At 42.8% G+C, this 20,126-nt stretch overlaps 1 protein-coding gene across 1 annotated transcript in view; it reads left to right on the top strand.

Moving 5' to 3' along the window:
* Nucleotides 1–11,115, top strand: part of ASIC4 (acid sensing ion channel subunit family member 4) — a 313,687-nt gene extending 302,572 nt beyond the window's left edge. Inside the window, exons 3-10 of the mRNA XM_077273150.1 lie at nt 480–607; nt 3,708–3,867; nt 4,197–4,253; nt 4,595–4,748; nt 5,679–5,770; nt 5,963–6,042; nt 6,125–6,229; nt 7,870–11,115. Coding sequence (XP_077129265.1) covers nt 480–607; nt 3,708–3,867; nt 4,197–4,253; nt 4,595–4,748; nt 5,679–5,770; nt 5,963–6,042; nt 6,125–6,229; nt 7,870–7,983 — 890 coding nt within the window. The 3' untranslated portion in view covers nt 7,984–11,115. The remainder of the gene's footprint in view (nt 1–479; nt 608–3,707; nt 3,868–4,196; nt 4,254–4,594; nt 4,749–5,678; nt 5,771–5,962; nt 6,043–6,124; nt 6,230–7,869) is intronic.
* Nucleotides 11,116–20,126: the final 9,011 nt, after the last annotated feature.

Below are 20,126 nucleotides of genomic sequence, written 5' to 3' on the forward strand. Positions count from 1 at the left end.
CTATTTGTCTGCTATATACTACATGGCTCCTATATACTACGTGGCCTGTGCTATATACTATGTGGCTGCTATATACATACATACATACATATTCTAGAATACCCGTTAGAATCGGGCCACCATCTAGTTTATAAAAACTTTATAAAAGTGAAGAATTGTAACATTATATAGAGTATATTAGAAAGTTGCAGAAGTTTTTATTATCCCACATTCTAAATTCTGTTTTCAGAAAAACAGAACACCCTTTTTAAGTTTTTCATGAAAAAGGCAGGATTCAGTGAATAGGGACAGGTGGAATATTAGGGGTTAATGTCTCAGGTCTGCGAGATTGATTTCGCTGATGAATAATTGAGTGTCGGTGATTACAAGAACACGAATTATCCCGAAGTGTCCAACAAACATTACAGAACTAAATGTAACCACAAGAAGCGAGCGAAGCTCCCAGGGACCAGACCAACCCCCATCTCTTTACTCCTCAGATGAGACGTCCTTCGAAGCTGGGATCAGGGTGCAGATACACAGCCAGGACGAGCCCCCCTACATCCACCAGCTGGGGTTCGGAGTGTCCCCCGGATTCCAGACCTTCGTCTCCTGCCAGGAGCAGAGGGTATGTATGATGATGAGGATCCTGCCGGAGTGCTCAGGATACACATAGGGGCGCAGTAAGGACCTAGGTGGGATCTGACCCAGAAATCGCACCCCAGGGTCTCATTCACTCATGGATCCGTAGTCTGCAGCCTGCAATAAATAGGTCTGTGCTGTCATTGGTAGAATGTTCTCTTCCCTTCGTTATTCTTTCCTAGAAGCAATCCTTTCCTGTTATATGGTGCACCATATGGCGGCACACATCCTGCCTGGCAGCGGTATATTATAAGGCAGGAGGAGCTGTATAGACTGATATATAGATTTGTGTGAAAAAAATCAGTAGTGTTTGTAATGTCTTAGTGCTGGTAACAAATCGATCTAATTCTGAGCTGATGAGTCCAGTGGGTGGAGTCACTCTGGATGTCAATCACAGTAGGACCGCCCACTGGACTCATAAGCACAGATTTAGACAACTTTCTATTTACACCAAATTAATCACTCCGGTCAGCTTCTCCTGCTCTATAACAAGCAGAAAATCTGTTTAATGTGACAGGTTCTCTATAAAGGAGAAACCTACAGAGAAATGTGTTACATTGTAAGCAAAGGTCTACAAAGCTAATTATTCACCACATTTAGGAACGGCATATTATTTACATACATTACGCGCATGGCTGTGCAAATGTAGGCATTGACTTTTGTGCTAATCCAAGATGCAGAGAAGTAAATCAATTTTTCAATGTCTAACTGGCCAGAAAATCAGCGCATTGGCTGAAAGATTAATCCTGAGGATAAATTATACTAAATTACTGAATCCTGATCTACCGTAACAGAGATTGTATCCAGTCCCCCATTATGACACACTGAGAATATACAAATCACACATATATGGTACTATTATCAGAGTCCAGCTACATTTAACTTTGAACTGGTCCATTAACAACCAGCAGAATAGTGAGTGCAGCTCTGGAGTATAATACAGGATGTAATTCAGGATCAGTAATGTAAAGTATGTACACAGTGACTGCACCAGCAGAATAGTGAGTGCAGCTCTGGAGTATAATACAGGAGGTAACTCAGGATCAGTAATGTAATGTATGTCCACAGTGACTGCACCAGCAGAATAGTGAGTGCAGCTCTGGGGTATAATACAGGATGTAACTCAGGATCAGTAATGTAATGTATGTCCACAGTGACTGCACCAGCAGAATAGTGAGTGCAGCTCTGGGGTATAATACAGGATGTAATTCAGGATCAGTAATGTAATGTATGTACACAGTGACTGCACCAGCAGAATAGTGAGTGCAGCTCTGGAGGATAATACAGGATGTAACTCAGGATCAGTAATGTAATGTATGTACACAGTGACTGCACCAGCAGAATAGTGAGTGCAGCTCTGGAGGATAATACAGGATGTAACTCAGGATCAGTAATGTAATGTATGTACACAGTGACTGCACCAGCAGAATAGTGAGTGCAGCTCTGGGGTACAATACAGGATGTAACTCAGGATCAGTAATGTAATGTATCTATACAGTGACTACACCAGCAGAATAGTGAGTGCAGCTCTGGGGTATAATACAGGATGTAACTCAGGATCAGTAATGTAATGTATGTACACAGTGACTGCACCAGCAGAATAGTGAGTGCAGCTCTGGAGTATAATACAGGATGTATCTCAGGATCAGTAATGTAATGTATGTACACAGTGACTGCACCAGCAGCATAGTGAGTGCAGCTCTGGAGTATAATACAGGAGGTAACTCAGGATCAGTAATGCAATGTATGTACACAGTGACTGCACCAGCAGAATAGTGAGTGCAGCTCTGGGGTATAATACAGGATGTAACTCAGGATCAGTAATGTAATGTATGTACACAGTGACTGCACCAGCAGAATAGTGAGTGCAGCTCTGGGGTATAATACAGGATGTAACTCAGGATCAGTAATGTAATGTATGTACACAGTGACTGCACCAGCAGAATAGTGAGTGCAGCTCTGGGGTATAATACAGGATGTAACTCAGGATCAGTAATGTAATGTATGTACACAGTGACTGCACCAGCAGAATAGTGAGTGCAGCTCTGGAGTATAATACAGGATGTAACTCAGGATCAGTAATGTAATGTATGTACACAGTGACTGCACCAGCAGAATAGTGAGTGCAGCTCTGGAGTATAATACAGGATGTAACTCAGGATCAGTAATGTAATGTATGTACACAGTGACTGCACCAGCAGAATAGTGAGTGCAGCTCTGCAGTATAATACAGGATGTAACTCAGGATTAGTAATGTAATGTATGTACACAGTGACTGCACCAGCAGAATAGTGAGTGCAGCTCTGCAGTATAATACAGGATGTAACTCAGGATCAGTAATGTAATGTATGTACACAGTGACTCCACCAGCAGAATAGTGAGTGCAGCTCTGGAGTATAATACAGGATGTAACTCAGGATCAGTAATGTAATGTATGTACACAGTGACTGCACCAGCAGAATAGTGAGTGCAGCTCTGGAGTATAATATGGGATGTAACTCAGGATCAGTAATGTAATGTATGTACACAGTGACTGCACCAGCAGAATAGTGAGTGCAGCTCTGGGGTATAATACAGGATGTAACTCAGGATCAGTAATGTAATGTATGTACACAGTGACTGCTCCAGCAGAATAGTGAGTGCAGCTCTGGAGTATAATACAGGATGTAACTCAGGATCAGTAATGTAATGTATGTACACAGTGACTGCACCAGCAGAATAGTGAGTGCAGCTCTGGGGTATAATACAGGATGTAACTCAGGATCAATAATGTAATGTATGTACACAGTCACTGTACCAGCAGAATAGTGAGTGCAGCTCTGGGGTATAATACAGGATGTAACTCAGGATCAGTAATGTATGTACACAGTGACTGCACCAGCAGAATAGTGAGTGCAGCTCTGGGGTATAATACAGGATGTAACTCAGGATCAGTAATGTAATGTATGTACACAGTGACTGCACCAGCAGAATAGTGAGTGCAGCTCTGGGGTATAATGCAGGATGTAGCTCCGGATCAGTACAGGATACAATTTAAGTAACTGTTATCGGTAAAGGTCTCACATTTGTATTGTTTTTGCACACAGCTGACCTATTTGCCCCAGCCGTGGGGTAACTGCAGATCCAGTGCACCGTCTGGTGAATTCCTTCCAGGTTACAGCAAATACAGCATTTCCGCCTGCAGATTGCAGTGTGAGAGAGAATCTGTAGTGAGGAGCTGCTCCTGCAGAATGGTCCATATGCCAGGTAACGGTCGCCTGCCGCCTTCTCTGATCATGAAAAGTCCAATCTGTACAGAACGTCTCCTGTCAGTGACTTGCAGAATTCCACCTACTGATGGGTTTGTCTCTTATTGAACAGTGACTCCTCTCCTGCTTTGCTACGTAGCTCTGACAGTCAGTAGTCTGGGAAAGCTGAGTGACAAATATTGTCTCCAGTGTTGCTTGAATCTAATACAGTTAGTTAGAAAACTACTAAATGACAGATACAATTTATTACCATCTAGATATTTCTATGTATACCATCAGTAAAGTTTATTAACCTCTTTTTTTCTGTCAATGTTTTAATTTCCATAGGAAATGAGACAATCTGCTCCCCCTCCAAGTACATCAACTGCGCTGACAACAGACTAGGTACGGAATCCCCCACAGTTCTGCCTGATTCCGTCCTCTGCTTGTCCTTATGATCGCCATCGATCCCGATCCCTCGCGGGTTTGTCTGACCGTACGTTTCCCCTACAGCGGCCACTACTGGTGGAATGTAGCATTACATGCTGGCGGCTCTAGCGGCTCTTCTCTGCCTTATAGAAGTGAGACTCTACAATGCCCCTAATAGGATGTATGGAAAGAGGTTTCCCTGATTATCCGCTCCTTTAATTATGTATTTGCAAAAATCCTCAAACCCCAATGTGCACTTAGTATTCGTGTATACAGTGTCCAGGTCCTGCAGAGTGCTCTCGTCTCTTCCCCTACAGATGCCATGGTAGAAGACAATAATAATAACTGCACTTGCCCCACACCCTGTGACATGACGCGCTATGGCAAGGAGATCTCCATGGTCCGGATTCCCAATAAAGGATCCGCTCGTTATCTGGCTAAAAAATACAACCGGAATGAAACGTACATTAGGTAAGAGAACATCTCGGAGTCTCCCCATATTCAGGCTCATTCCCTTCAGTCTATGGCTGGACGTTTTCATATCATTTTCCACTGAGGATTAGTTACGTGCTATCTCTCCATGTACTGAATCAAACGGACCTGCAGGATAAAGCATGGTGGAGAGAGACAAAAACAATAGCCTGGGTGAGCCGGGTGAACTCATGGACTAAATCTTTATGAAATAAGCCGTCATATACAGTGACAACCATTCATCAAGAAGATACAGATTGTCACCACCCTGCCCCCACACTCACTTTTGCTCCTCCCAGAAGTAGTTGTTGCCCCCACATCATCTAATGTATGTATAGCTGTCGCCTTCCTTCCCTTCTTCCATGGTCCCCTTACTATTCATTCCCTTTTCACTCCCCGTCCCAGCACATACAACATACTGACATTTCCTACTTTCTGCTTCCCTGTATAGACTGTGACAGAATGAGCAGAGTCCTGTCTTTATCATTAGAGGGCACGGCTTTAGAGTGTGTTCCAACTATGTTTATTGTATATGGTGGAAAATCTCCCGGTATAATTATTATAAGTATCCATGAACACATCAATATAGATTTTTTTTTTAGATAGGGCAGAAAAGAAAAAGTATATATACACACGGGTGAAGATCTGTATGCAGCTCCCAGATTACTACCTGGTTTCTGGGGCAGGGGCGGGAAAACGGTAAAACTCTATCACCCTTTTATTGCAGCAACCATAAAGCACAGACACACTGCCGCCCCCGGGGTTTATTACGGCCGCCCCAAGGGAAGATGTTAACATAAAAGTCTACATAGCTACAAAGTTTCATAAAAAAACACAATATTTGTCTCTATGCAGGATAATGACTAATTAAAGGAATAAAAAGTTACACACGAGACTTTCCCTTTAAGTCATCCATATTTTACTCCGCAGGGACAATTTCCTCATCCTCGACATTTTCTTTGAAGCCCTGAACTATGGGACAATAAAACAGAAGAAAGCGTACGACCTGGCCAGTTTACTTGGTAAGAGAATGGATCGGCAGATGATTTAGCCCTTTAGTTTTGCTTTTTTGATATCTTGCCCTTCTTGAAGGACGTCTCTATGACGAGCACCGGGTATAATGTATAAGACATGAATGTGTGTAGTACCGTGATGTAGGCCACGTCGGGCTGTCTTATCCTCACGTGGACATGTCCTTTTATCTCGTCCTTCAGGAGACATCGGAGGTCAGATGGGTCTATTTATCGGAGCCAGTATCCTGACCATCCTGGAGATCTTCGATTACGTCTACGAGGTGAGTTACAGTAGTCGGTGGTACTCCATCTCATCCCCCGTGGATCTGCTATGACGCGTGACTTGTATCTTCTACTCTGTAGCTGATACGTGATAAAGTGAACAAACTATTTCGGAGAAAACCCTCCCCCACCAGAAAGCCGAAAGAAAACATTTCAACGCTCGCCATGGATGACCTGAATGACCAGGTACGGAGCCGTGGCTACACAGGAAAGAATGGGGGGCACTCAGACATATAGGAAATATTGGAAGTGCTGCAGGTGGGGGGATGTTTGGGAAGTTGGGACAAGTAGAAGATCGATAACGGCTACTTCTCCAAATTCCTGCCAGTCCTGTATGCAACACTTACTCCTCTAGTTTATGGCTCTTCAGTCCTTGCCAAGAATAGTATATGGCTCCTCAGTCCTTGCCAAGAATAGTATATGGCTCCTCAGTCCTTGCCAAGAATAGTATATGGCTCCTCAGTCCTTGCCAAGAATAGTATATGGCTCCTCAGTCCTTGCCAAGAATAGTATATGGCTCCTCAGTCCTTGCCAAGAATAGTATATGGCTCCTCAGTCCTTGCCAAGAATAGTATATGGCTCCTCAATCCTTGCCAAGAATAGTATATGGCTCCTCAGTCCTTGCCAATAATCTTCTTGGCTGCCATCCTAGGTGGGTTGTGGGTTATTTGGTTGATTTGTTGTTCCATTGTTTGATTGTTCAGTTCGTAGATCCACTGGTTTGCCAATCGATTGGTTGAGCTAATTTCCAGGGGCTCATAAGAATGACTGCCCAGTATTTGTGTAGAAGAAGCTCAGCAATAGATGTTCTTTACTGATCATGCGATCATAGTGCTGGACATGATCACTAAAAGTAAATGCCACTGTCCGAAGAGGTGAGTCCACAGAAACACGTTGTCATGGATGTGTCAGAGGCTGCAGACCATTGCACTGCATCTGTCTGCAGAAGGTCTCAGCAGTTTGCTCTGCGACTTCTGACTGGTCATTCTGATACTAGGACCCATTGTCCACTTCCCCCATCTCTAATGGTCACACCTGGATCTTGGTGTTTATAACTCCCAACTTCCTGTTGGGAGTTGTGGGTGATATTTGCATTTCCCTGTTGAGGCTTGGAGCTGTAGCAGTCGGCTATCGTCCTCTCTGGAGTTTGGAGGACGTTGATGTTTCTCTCTTGAGTCTACTCAAGCTAAGCGTTCCCTTGTTTCATTTGTCTATCCCAGTTGTCTTTAGCAGTAGTGGGGATTGACTAGTGCGTATCCTGTCCTTCCTAGTGCAGGGCTTATCGCCAGGGTTAGGCAGGGATTAGGCATCCTGCTCGGCGATAGTTGCGGAACCTATATAGGGACGATAGGGCAGACAGGGTGACATTAGATCTGTCTAGGGGTCTCCACTCCCCCCCTTCCCTAGTGTTTGGTTCCCTTTCCCTTATCCCTTCATGTTGCACTTAGCCTTTCCTACACATATGATGTGAAATATTTTACATCGCCATTGTGCAACGTGTTTTTCTTGCACTGCATAAAGCTGATCTCTACATTTGTAGCATTTACCACAAGTGATGAGACCTTTTGAAATCGCAGAGGCACCTGAGCCCAGGTGTTGCTGCTTCCTCTGCACCCACTTATCCTATCTCCGGCCAACTCTACTCTAGTGATCATATTGGTTGTTTTCCACCTCACACCAGCATATAGTAGGATATGTAGTAGGATAGTCACACTATGTAATGTTGGGATGTGATCAAGCCAAAAGGAAAATATATTTCATGTATTGTTGATTTTAAACATTTTAAGACAATGGACTAGATAAACAATTTCTTGATTTCTATCTAGAGCTCCACCGAGACCCACGGACGACATCCAGAAGGAGCCTACGCCACCACGATGCTCCCCAACCATCATCGGCATTACACGCACCATGGTGTATTTGAGGACTTTGCCTGCTAGACACATAATGGTGAGGTTGTACCCACCAAAACCAACTTTTGTTTTCCGACTGAGGCAAAAACATATTATGATTCCTCTGAAGAAATCGGGAAATAACCCTAACACCTACGTTTGGATGAACTGGAATTTTCAAGTACTTATATAATGCAGGAAGATCTTAAGAACCTCCTTAGAGGGTGAGATATAACACCTGCGAATATCCAGGACATCATGATGCATCTTCTTTTTCTCCAGTCCGTAGAGTTCGTTCCTCTGCAGAGTTGGGTGGGTCGTCATTAAATCTATAGCACTGGTTTCAGATCCGGTCTTCTTTACTTGAGTTTTTACTCTTCGTCCATCTACATTTCACACTGAGGATTGGATGAAAACATCGAGGAGTCCACAATAAGAGTAAAGCAGGTTTAGATGTCACCATGTAATGTGCACAATGTATGGTATAGAGTTACGGGTCGCGACTGGTTTCAGAATATGATGGTTTGTAGATAGACTTCTCCGAGGAGCACAGTCACCAAATCGCCAGGTGTTTATTAATATTTATACTCATTTTATATAGTGCAAAAATCCAGGCACAATGACTAAACAGGTGTAACATTCAGAATATCTACACATAAAGCACACCCACTCCTCAATATACTCGAAAACTGTAAGAAAGATGGACAGTCCACCACCTCCTACCTTCATATCTATGGTAGGTTTCTCTTTCTTTGCAGGACCACCAATGTCTAGCTTCAACTAACAGGTTCCTCAAGTTTTCAATGCTTTCCAAGCTTTTCCAGACAAAAAATGAAATGGTGACCATCTACATATTTTTTTTAGGGACTTACATTCCCCCAAGACCCATTGCCAGCTACCTTATCCCTACCAATATACCACCACAGAAGTATGGAAATATAAATGTCCTACAGTCTTGGGAAAAGCTTTCCGAATTGTTAGAATTAGTTGGTAAATCTGTGGTAGGACAACTATGGTGAGACTATTAGAAGTCTTTAGATGTGTGGATGTATGTACCAATGTCGGAAGTTTTCAGAAGATGCTGAAGGACTCAAGGGTCACTCTCGATACATGATAGATAGGTCTTAAGTTGATAAGGAAGTACAATGAGAATGCAATGGCTAATAAAGAATTGAGAAATCAGTATAAGAAAGGTTAATGAGCTCCAAAACCAAAGAGGATTTATATCGATGGTTAAGGTTTCATGGACCATGAGTGTTGTACCATCATACACTAACAACATATAGATGAAAAGGTAGACCAATTACTAAAGGGGGTCCCATATTAATTGTAGAACAGGTGGAGAACCTTCACTGGAGAAGTTTGAATAGGCTTCACACTTGCCCAGATCACAAAGGCCAGTTCAGTAGAATGGGACAGTACTGGAGAAGAAGATACTGAAGAATGAGGGACTGGTGGGGACATGCATTTCAGAGAGGGCCCTGGTCTTTGGGTTATGGTGGACAGTTAGTGGAGATGTCGCCTTACAGAAGACATATTGGTAAGGGGTTTGCATTCTTCAGATGTGGCAGAATATTGGTGACCTACTGGAAGAACAGACATACGGACCTCTACTAGGTACATGGAGAGGTCAATAGACGGATTAGATGTTAAAGATGGTAACCAGGAAAAGACTGAGAGCTCGGAAAGCGCCAATGATGGTGGAGCAGTCATGTCAGCTAAAGAGCCAGAGAGTTGTAGTCAGTAAGGGTACAGGTAGAGGGTCTACATGTGACTTCGAAAATGACAGTGGTGGACTCATACAGATGGGCATGAGCGAAGCTAAGCATGTGGTAAACATAGCAGACAATGGGGGTCCACAAGTGGAGGTCAGGGACTTTTCTGCCTTGAAGTTGATGGAAGGTGCAGGAGAGGAGCCCCGGGCAGGGAATGAAGGTGGAGTCCCCAAATAGGCCACACATATCATGCCAACGCTGGTAAAGAATTGAACTTAACTGGAGAAGTCTGGAAAGAAAATGATTTACAGAAAGAAGGTCATTCTTTAAGAAATGTTACTAAATCTAAGTTATTGAAGTGCCTGGTTAGAGAGAGTAATGAACCAGACCCCAAAAACTAAACAGGGTCCTGAAGAACAGGAGAGCGGACGGCAATTCTGGGTGAAGTCCAATGGAAGCATAATCTCACATTGGAGACCAGGAGTTTGGGGTTTGGTAATTATGAAAATGTCTCTATATCCCATGGATGAAATTACAGATACAATCACCACAAATATATTTATTGCGACATTAAGATATATTTATAGAAAATATCGAGCATAAAAAAAAACTATAGATTTATATTTTTCACGCCTTTCAGAGGAGCTTGTCTATTAAGTGCGAGCTCTTTGGCCAATTTGGAGGAGAGGAACGTCCATTGGAAACATAGCCGGGGATTCGCTCCTGGTTTACAACTTTATCCAAGCTCCCCCTTCCTGTCGATACCCCAGGGAAAAAACTGAGGGGGCATCCTGATCTTTGCCCCAGTTCCTGGCACAGGGTCCATAGCTGGCCACATGGGCTAATCATACGGTATGTACATAGCTGGCCACATGGGCTAATCATACGGTATGTACATAGCTGGCCACATGGGCTAATCATACGGTATGTACATAGCTGGCCACATGGGCTAATCATACGCTATGTCCATAGCTGGCCACATGGGCTAGTCATACGGTACATACTCTGTCATGAAGGATATTTCCTCCGGTTGGAACTTGGCTCAGAAATTAATGTATTTTTCGGGGACGAAGTGGAAAAAAATTGTGATGGTAAGACGGGCATCTAAAGGGGTCTTTTTTTTCCCAAAACAGCGCCACACCTGCTCACAGGCTGAGAGAGGTATTGCAGGAAAGCGCCATTCATTTGCAGGAAGCTTAGCTGCAGTACCAGACTCAGCACGTAGACAAGTTCGGAGCTTTTTTGTTTTTCTAATGTTTAATGACCCCTGTAATTCTATGAGGAGGCAGGGAGGGTGGGCTAATATTCTGGACACAGATTCAGCTACCGTGGTCCATCTCGCTCATCCCCCGAGTGGTCGCCTGTCCGGTCCCATGTAATGACGGGGTTTGGAGTAAAAGACTTTGTTTTGATTGTACAATATTTTAATGTTAAAACTATAAAATAAAAAGTATTTTTAAGTGTTTATGTTTCCTATCATCATTTGTGTCTAATGGGTCACGTGTCCGATCAGAGAGACGCAGATCAGGTCACTTTTGATGACACATTCCCTTTAAGGCGATCATGTGTGATACCATCAGCTGACTTGTTGTATCTAAACCTATCAGATGTGATACTGTGTGCACTGCGCCTCCCGTATGACCTGGATACCAGGCACGAATGATATTTATGGACCACATATTGCACATTACAGACATCCCCTTTAAGGAAACCTTCCGTAGGATGAAAAGTAACAAATATTTCCATGTCCATAATGGATGCCAGTAAGTAAAGCACATAAACATCTTTCTTGTTTTCTGATTTCAGCTCCGGGAGATGGAGGTGATAATGAGGAATATCGATATAAATAAACTATTTGTTTACCGGGGATACAGAAGTATTATTAGAGGAGCAGATGTAGGGGGTGAAGAATTGGGGGAGGGGTTTCTATAGAAACAGTAGTAATAATCGGAATTAATGCATCATACATTGCACTTTGCACAATATTAAATAGTATATTTGTAGGTGCTCTACAGCATTTAAAAAAAATTGAGGAAACAGCGCCTCCCCTGTCCATAGGTTGTGTCTGGAAATGCAGTTTATCTCCAGCAAAGTGAAAGGTTCTGGGTTGCAATTCCACATACAACCTGTGGGCAGGTGTGGCGCTGGGTTTGGAAGAAAGCGGCCATGTTTTTTTCATTTACCCCCTCCACTTTGGTCCCTAGTTTACAATTCTGAAACCACTTTCAATAAGAAATGATGAGCAGAATAACTGTCCAGCTCAGCTGCATTGTGAATAGTAATCTGAAATAAATATATTCTCTCACTAGAGGCACAAACTCTTTCCCCCATGCTTTACACTGCAGCTGGGCTTCCACTGACAAGCAAAAGGGTGACAATGTTCTGAGCTTCTGACTTTCAGGCTCCAGATCTCATCATCCTCTACTGCTTCCATCATGAGACTTCCATCATTTTATAGACAATCATCGTTTCTATCTCATACATAAATGTGACTTCCCGCTATTTAGCGTATGATTAGTGATGCAGACTCTCGTCATGTCACTTCATTGTTACTGTTTTACTCCTAAAGATCTAAATTGTAGTTTTTAGTATTGTGTAATTCCACCTTTGGCTTTCACCGCTGTCTGAATCCTTCTGCTCCCGATCAGATTCAATCATGTCTCCGCCGACATCTGATCCCAGGTCTCTTCTCCACATTCCCCATGTTGGTGCCCACTGGTCACTTGGGTCTGTACACGGCTTATTCTTCACCTCTACCCAGAAGTGTTGGATTGGGTTGGGGTCTGGGGACTGTGGGGACAATCAGCACCTCTACTTCTTTGTCATTGACCCATTTCTGTGCCATGCTTTGTGTCTTTGTCCTGCCGGAACACGATGTCATCCTTTTCATATCCATAGTACTGGAGTGTACGAAGTAACTCGTCTTGTAGGATTCTCACATATAGCTCAGCAGTGAGATGACCATCGATCCTGGTCAAGTGTCCAATCCCTTTGGCTGTGAATCAACCCCATATCATCAGGCTTCCTCCACCGAAACTTGACAGTTCCTTCAATTTCTCGATCCTTTAGCTTCTTTTTCTCTTGTTTCTTCAACACCCATTTGCAGCCATCAGAGCCGTCTATTGACTTTCATGTTATCTGTCCAAATCCTCCGTCTCCAATCTTCTACTGTCCACTTTTCAGACTTTTTAGGAAATTCGAGCTGACACTTCTTATCATGATATCTAAGTCGAGTCATCTTTACCTTTCTTCGGGCCACCATTCTAGACTTGTGTAACGTACATCACACGGAGCTTCCATGGACGTCCATTACGAAGCATAGAAGCCTCCACTGCCGTGTTTGTTACACCAGAACTGACGGACCTTGTGATGAGCCGACTTGTTGGCTTCTGAACGGACGGATGGACTTCATTTCATATCTTCCAGCTGTCATGGCGCTCACATGATTCAGTTTGGCAATTTTCTTGGCCGATAGACCACCATCAATGAGCTGGATGATGCGGTTTCTTTTTCTTGGGAAATCTTTACGGCGGCTCCTCGATACGAACCATTGACCTTTCTCTTCGGAATCATCCTAATAACACACGGAGCTATTAGGGAATGTGAGAACAGGTTGTAATTTGTAATATTCAGGAAGAAAAAGATTTTTCCACCACCAGGAGCAAAACAATAACAATAACAATGCAGCGACATGATGAGAATCTCCACATTAATGTATGACATAGAAAAGATGATTGTCTATAAAATGATGGCGGTCTCATGTCAGGAGCAGTGGAGGATGGTGAGATCTGGAGCCTCAAAGTCAAAAGGTCAAAACACTGTTCCCCTTTTGCTCGTCACTGTACAGACATTACTGTTTAGCAGGAGAATTATAAACTACCGGCAGCTCCATCACCAATGACAGCGACTGCAGGATAATGTCCTTTGTTACGCAGAAGTAACTGCAGCCTTTACTTTGGAAGTCGTGTGTTCAGTCTCATCCGGAGCCAAAATTACGGTGCCTGCAACTTAATAGAGCGAGCACTGTACAGACACTGAGCCAGCAGGAGCTGCTATAAGGGGAGAACTCTGGGCTAAGAGCAAGCAAACGACTGTGGTACCTGACATCATATCAGCCAGTTTCCACTCTCTAGCTCAGAGACAACTGAAAATTAGAGATGCAGAAGGGAAAACTAGCGAGAAATGTAGAATGCAAGTCACACAATGGCCATAAATAGTGAAATTTTCTGCATTGATTTACCAATAAAAATTGTGAGGGGGGTATTATTATTTAGAAAGGTAAAAAAAAAAAAACATTTTAGGATTGCAGGTTCTAGCCCCACTGCCAGGATTTGAACTTGCGATCACTTGATCACTGGTACAATGCACTACACTACTTCTGTATTTCAGTGTATAGCCCAGTGAGCACTAACAAAGCAGACACTGACAGCCATGAAAGCCCACCTGTCACAGGGGCCTTCTCCGGTACGACACAATCAACAGAGCCAGCGAAGAGTGAACAATCCCAAGACCTTTATTTAGCCAAAAGTACGAAAGGTCCATATACGATCTACCACACAAAGAATAAAATATTCCAGAACACGAATGCAGTTCAGTAACAGAATAAAAGTCCAACAATCCAGCACAGACGATAACAGTCCATATTCCCTTCTTTCTCTCTCTGACGTGCTGATGGAGGTTGTGATGGTGTGATATGTTATGTGGGTATCATTTTGTGTATATTTCTATTTTACTGATTATCATGGTGTTCTCTTGTTGTATGAGTTATTTGCCAATTGATGAATTGCTGTTATTTGCCATCTGATATCAGCCCCCACATTCCTGTACTGTTATCTCTCCACAGGGTCAGTGAATAAACCTGTTTGCTAATATGATAATGACATATTGAACTAGCTTGTTGAAACAATGACCCCCTGTAGTGCATGGGAGGTCTCGGAACTTGGCCCTATATGAGTCTGGGGTGATAGCATGGTAATCCAGGATAGTCCGCTTTACAATGTTATAATCCCGGTTCTGCTGGGAGTCAATGGTTCGGTAAGCCTCCGCCATGCTAACATTCAGGAGTCCCACTAACAAACGCATCCAGCCAGAGTGGGGCACCTCCATCACAGCACACTGCTGCTCAAAGTCCTTGAAGAACCCCTCCATATCTCCAGAAGCCTCATCAAATGGCTTAAAGTCTGTCCGGGTGATCCGTACAGGCTCCCGGATCGTTGGGTTTGCATTCCACATTGCGTTACTCCCTCTTTCAAGCTCCATTGCTTCTTGTCTCCGCTGTGCCCAGCGGGCAGCCTCCTCCTTGTACTCCTGAGAGACGCCTGGGCCCAGAACCGCCATCTCTTCTTTGTACCACACCACCCACTGGCTTTTTGGGGAGGGGGTCTGTTATGACCCCAATGGCAGAGGGTCTCAGAAATAATTACTAAGTCTGCAAACACAAAAAACCAGCTCATAGGGCAGTGGTAACTGAGCTGACCATATATCTAATCCTAGCACCACAAATAGCAGCAGCCGGGGAACGTGCCTACGTTGGTTCTAGACGTCTCGCGCCAGCCGGAGAACTAACTAACCCTAGAAGGGAAAAGAAAGACCTTTCTTGCCTCCAGAGAAAAGACCCCAAAAGTTGGATACAAGCCCCCAACAAATAATAACGGTGAGGTAAGAGGAAAAGACAAACGTAAGAATGAGCTAGGTATTTAGCAAAGAGAGGCCCACTAGCTAATAGCAGAATATAGTAAGATGACTTATATGGTCAGCAAAAACCCTATCAAAATATCCACGCTGGATATTCAAGAACCCCCGAACCGTCTAACTGCCCGGGGGGAGAACACCAGCCCCCCTAGAGCTTCCAGCAAAGTCAGGAATCACATTTAGTACAAGCTGGACAAAAATAAGAGCAAAGCAATAACCAAAAAACAAAGAAGCAGGACTTAGCTTAATTTTGCACGAACCAGGACAGCAGACAGGAGCAAACCGAAAGGATCTGATTACAACGATGCCAGGCACTGGACTAAGGATCCAGGAAGTTTATATAGCAACACCCCTGGACTAAGGTGGGTGCCAAACTGAGGAAAGACAATCCCAGAGTCATATCACTAGTAACCACAAGAGGGAGCCAAAAAGTCTAATTCACAACAGGGGTCCTCGTCTCCAGTGCTCGTCCTTCAGACATATGGGAGTAGGTGGTCTGGCTGGCACCCACCAGTAGATCAATTAAGTCTTCTTTAGTCAGTCCCTGGTAGTTCAGGCCCAGGTCTCTGGCTCTCTCCTGTAAACTACATACAGTCCAATTTCTGTACTCACTCTGTGGGTGGTTCTCCATTAGGTTACGCTCTGTTGATCCCACCGCTGCCACCAGTTGTCATAGGGTCCTTCTCCGGTAGCACACAATCAACAGAGCCAGCGAAGAGTGAACAATCCCAAGACCTTTATTTAGGCAAAAGTACGAAAGGTCCATATACAATTCACCACACAAAGATAAAATATTCCAGAACACGAATGCAGTTCAGTTACAGAATAAAAGTCCAACAATCCAGCACAGAGGATAACAGTCCAATTCCCTTCTTTCTCTCTCTGACGTGCTGTCTTCACATCATGGGTCCACACAGGATCTGAATTCCCCCCAGCTCCTGTCCTCTCCTTATGTCCACGAGTAGTCAGACAGGTTGGGGTGGTTTTTAGGCCTCCCACACCTGGCAAAGGTGCCTGGTGGATTAAGGCACTACAGGGAGTCATTGTTTCAACAAGCTAGTTCAATATGTCATTAGCATATTAGCAAACAGGTTTATTCACTGACCCTGTGGAGAGATAACAGTACAGGAATGTGGGGGCTGATATCAGATGGCAAATAACAGCCATTCATCAATTGGCAACTAACTCATACAAGAGAACACCATGATAATCAGTAAAATAGAAATATACACAAAATGATACCCACATAACATATCACACCATCACAACCTCCATCAGCACGTCAGAGAGAGAAAGAAGGGAATATGGACTGTTATCCTCTGTGCTGTGACTTCGGTTCTCACTCTCCACAATATACTTTGCTTCGTGTCCTTTCTTAGGATGCTGCCGCAATGATGTGCAGGCGCAGCTCCGTAACGTTCTATCTCTTGCTAGACCTCTGTCAGGATCCCACCCCTGACAGGGACCTCTCTGGGTCAAACCCAGGCAGCTTCTCCCTCGATGTTATCTGGTCAAAGCCCAGTCAGCTTCTCTCTCACTTCCTATCCAACCCACCAGTTTTACCCGTGTGTGAGGAGTGCCCTAGTAGATAGAAGCTTTGCTCCCCCTGGTGGTCTGGTGTGTAAAGTGTAGTGTGTGACTGTGATACCTGGTCAGGTGAACTCCTTTAGTACCATCAGACGTAACATCACTCCCCCTGGTGGAAGAGCGACATTACTGCAACGACCAGGACTCTGGGGCGCTGCACATACTCTATGGGGTGTTAGCATTATACTCTATGGAGGGGCTGCATTAAACTCTATGAGGTGGCTGAATTATACTCTAAGGGGTGGCAGCATTATACTCAATGGACGGGCTGCATTATACTCAATGGTGTTGCAGCATTATACACTATGAAGGGGTTGCATTATATGGGGTGCATTATACTCTATGGGATTGCAGCATTATAATTTATGGGGTGGCTGCATTATACTCTATGGGGTGGCTGCATTGTACTCTGAGCGGGACAGCATTATAATCTATGAGGGAGCTGCATTATAATCTATAGGGTGGCTGCATCATACTCTTGGGGGAACTGCATTATACTCTTATTGAGGACTATAAGCAGTGCATTATACTATGTGTACAATATGGGACCTACATTATATTGTATCAAAGACTATGGGGATTGCATTATACTATGGGGAGATCATTGTACTACATGGAGAACTGTGAAGAGTGTATTATACTATATGGAGGACCATAGGGGGTGTATTATACGATATGGAGGACTATAGGGTGCCTTTTACTATGTGGAGGACTATGGAGGGCATTACACTAAACGAGCAAAATGCTGCCTATTTATTTATCGAACGATTGGATTGGTCATGCTGGAACAGAAATCCTTGTTCTCGGGAGCACTTCGTCCAGCGTAAACTGCAGACATGCTGCTGATAACATGATCTTGTAGGGGGACAGACTGATCTAATAGTGATTGTTCTGTGCCATCATTCTTCCTCAGCCGGTGCGAAAGAGGCGGGAAACAAGCAGCGAACGACTTTAATATTGTCAACCGCACCTGATTAACGGCCTGAACTCAGCGCAGGTAAATACAATCAAAATATTTCTGTGTGATGGTGCAATATATCATAATTTGGGACCCCAATTTAAACTGTTGCCCAAGGCCCCACTTTGCCTAAAACCGTCCCTGACTATAGGGGACAGCTGCAGAAATGCCTCCCCCACTTTAGCCAGAGCGCAGGAAAATTGGGGATCACTGACACAAGGCCCCCTAAAATCCTCTACTCTAGAACTATCCAATCTCCCTGGAGCAGAAATTAACATTGTGCCCGACAAAATTCTCTCCAAATATTTCTGGCACCAGAAGCCGCCACAGAATCAGCAACTTCTTGAAATAGTGATGAATATTTTATCACCGCAGACAAGATACAGCAACAAATCTCAGTCTTCCAATCTGGCTACAGCTGGCGAGCAATAAAAATTATCTACTCGAAAAAAAAATGGAATTTCTGCCAAACATACAAAATGTGGATACTTATCAAACCAATGGCAGCGTCCTGCAGGACAGACGAGCGGATCTGTGATAGAAACACCGAAGGGTTTTAGGTCGTTCATCAAAAGAACGTATTTCACTTTCTTGGATGAGAAACGATGTCACCGACACAAGGTCATTGACTGTCCGGACATAAAACTCAGCAACACAGACTACGCAATAGTAAGAAGTCATACAAGAGGCAAACATTTCTTACTGTTTATAAAGCATTGCCCCTATATACAAGATTACAACCACCATAATACTGCTACTATGTACAAGAAAATAACAATTATAATACTGCTCCTATGTACAAGAATATAACTACTATAATACTGCTCCTATGTACAAGACTATAACTACTATAATACTGCCCCTATGTACAAGAATATAACTACTATAATACTGCTCCTATGTACAAGAATATAACTACTATAATACTGCCCCTATGTACAAGAATATAACTACTATAATACTGCTCCTATGTACAAGAATATAACTACTATAATACTGCTCCTATGTACAAGAATATAACTACTATAATACTGCCCCTATGTACAAGAATATAACTACTATAATACTGCTACTATGTACAAGAATATAACTACTATAATACTGCTCCTATGTACAAGAATATAACTACTATAATACTGCTCCTATGTACAAGAATATAATTACTATAATACTGCCCCTATGTACAAGAATATAACTACTATAATACTGCTCCTTGTACAAGAATATAACTACTATAATACTGCTACTATGTACAAGAATATAACTACTATAATACTGCTCCTATGTACAAGAATATAACTACTATAATACTGCTACTATGTACAAGAAAATAACAATTATAATACTGCTCCTATGTACAAGAATATAACTACTATAATACTGCTCCTATGTACAAGAATATAACTACTATAATACTGCTACTATGTACAAGAAAATAACAATTATAATACTGCTCCTATGTACAAGAATATAACTACTATAATACTGCTCCTATGTACAAGAATATAACTACTATAATACTGCCCCTATGTACAAGAATATAACTACTATAATACTGCTCCTATGTACAAGAATATAACTACTATAATACTGCCCTTATGTACAAGAATATAACTACTATAATACTGCTCCTATGTACAAGAATATAGCTACTATAATACTGCCCCCTCTACACAATGATTTAACTACTATAATACTGCTCCTATGTACAAGAATATAACTACTATAATACTGCCCCTATGTACAAGAATATAACTACTATAATACTGCCCCTATGTACAAGAATATAACTACTATAATACTGCTCCTATGTAAAAGAATATAACTACTATAATACTGCTCCTATGTACAAGAATATAACTACTATAATACTGCCCCTATGTACAAGAATATAACTACTATAATACTGCTCCTATGTACAAGAATATAACTACTATAATACTGCCCCTATGTACAAGAATATAACTACTATAATACTGCCCCTATGTACAATAATATAACTACTAGAAGGCTGCTAATATGTACAAGAATATAACTACTATAATACTGCCCCTATGTACAAGCATATAACTACTATAATACCGCCCCTATGTACAAGAATATAACTACTATAATACTGCTCCTATGTACAAGAATATAACTACTATAATACTGCCCCTATGTACAAGAATATAACTACTATAATACTGCCCCTATGTACAAGAATATAACTACTATAATACTGCCCCTATGTACAAGAA

This window comes from Ranitomeya variabilis, chromosome 7, assembly GCF_051348905.1.
Source record: "Ranitomeya variabilis isolate aRanVar5 chromosome 7, aRanVar5.hap1, whole genome shotgun sequence".
Classification (NCBI taxonomy): domain Eukaryota; kingdom Metazoa; phylum Chordata; class Amphibia; order Anura; family Dendrobatidae; genus Ranitomeya; species Ranitomeya variabilis.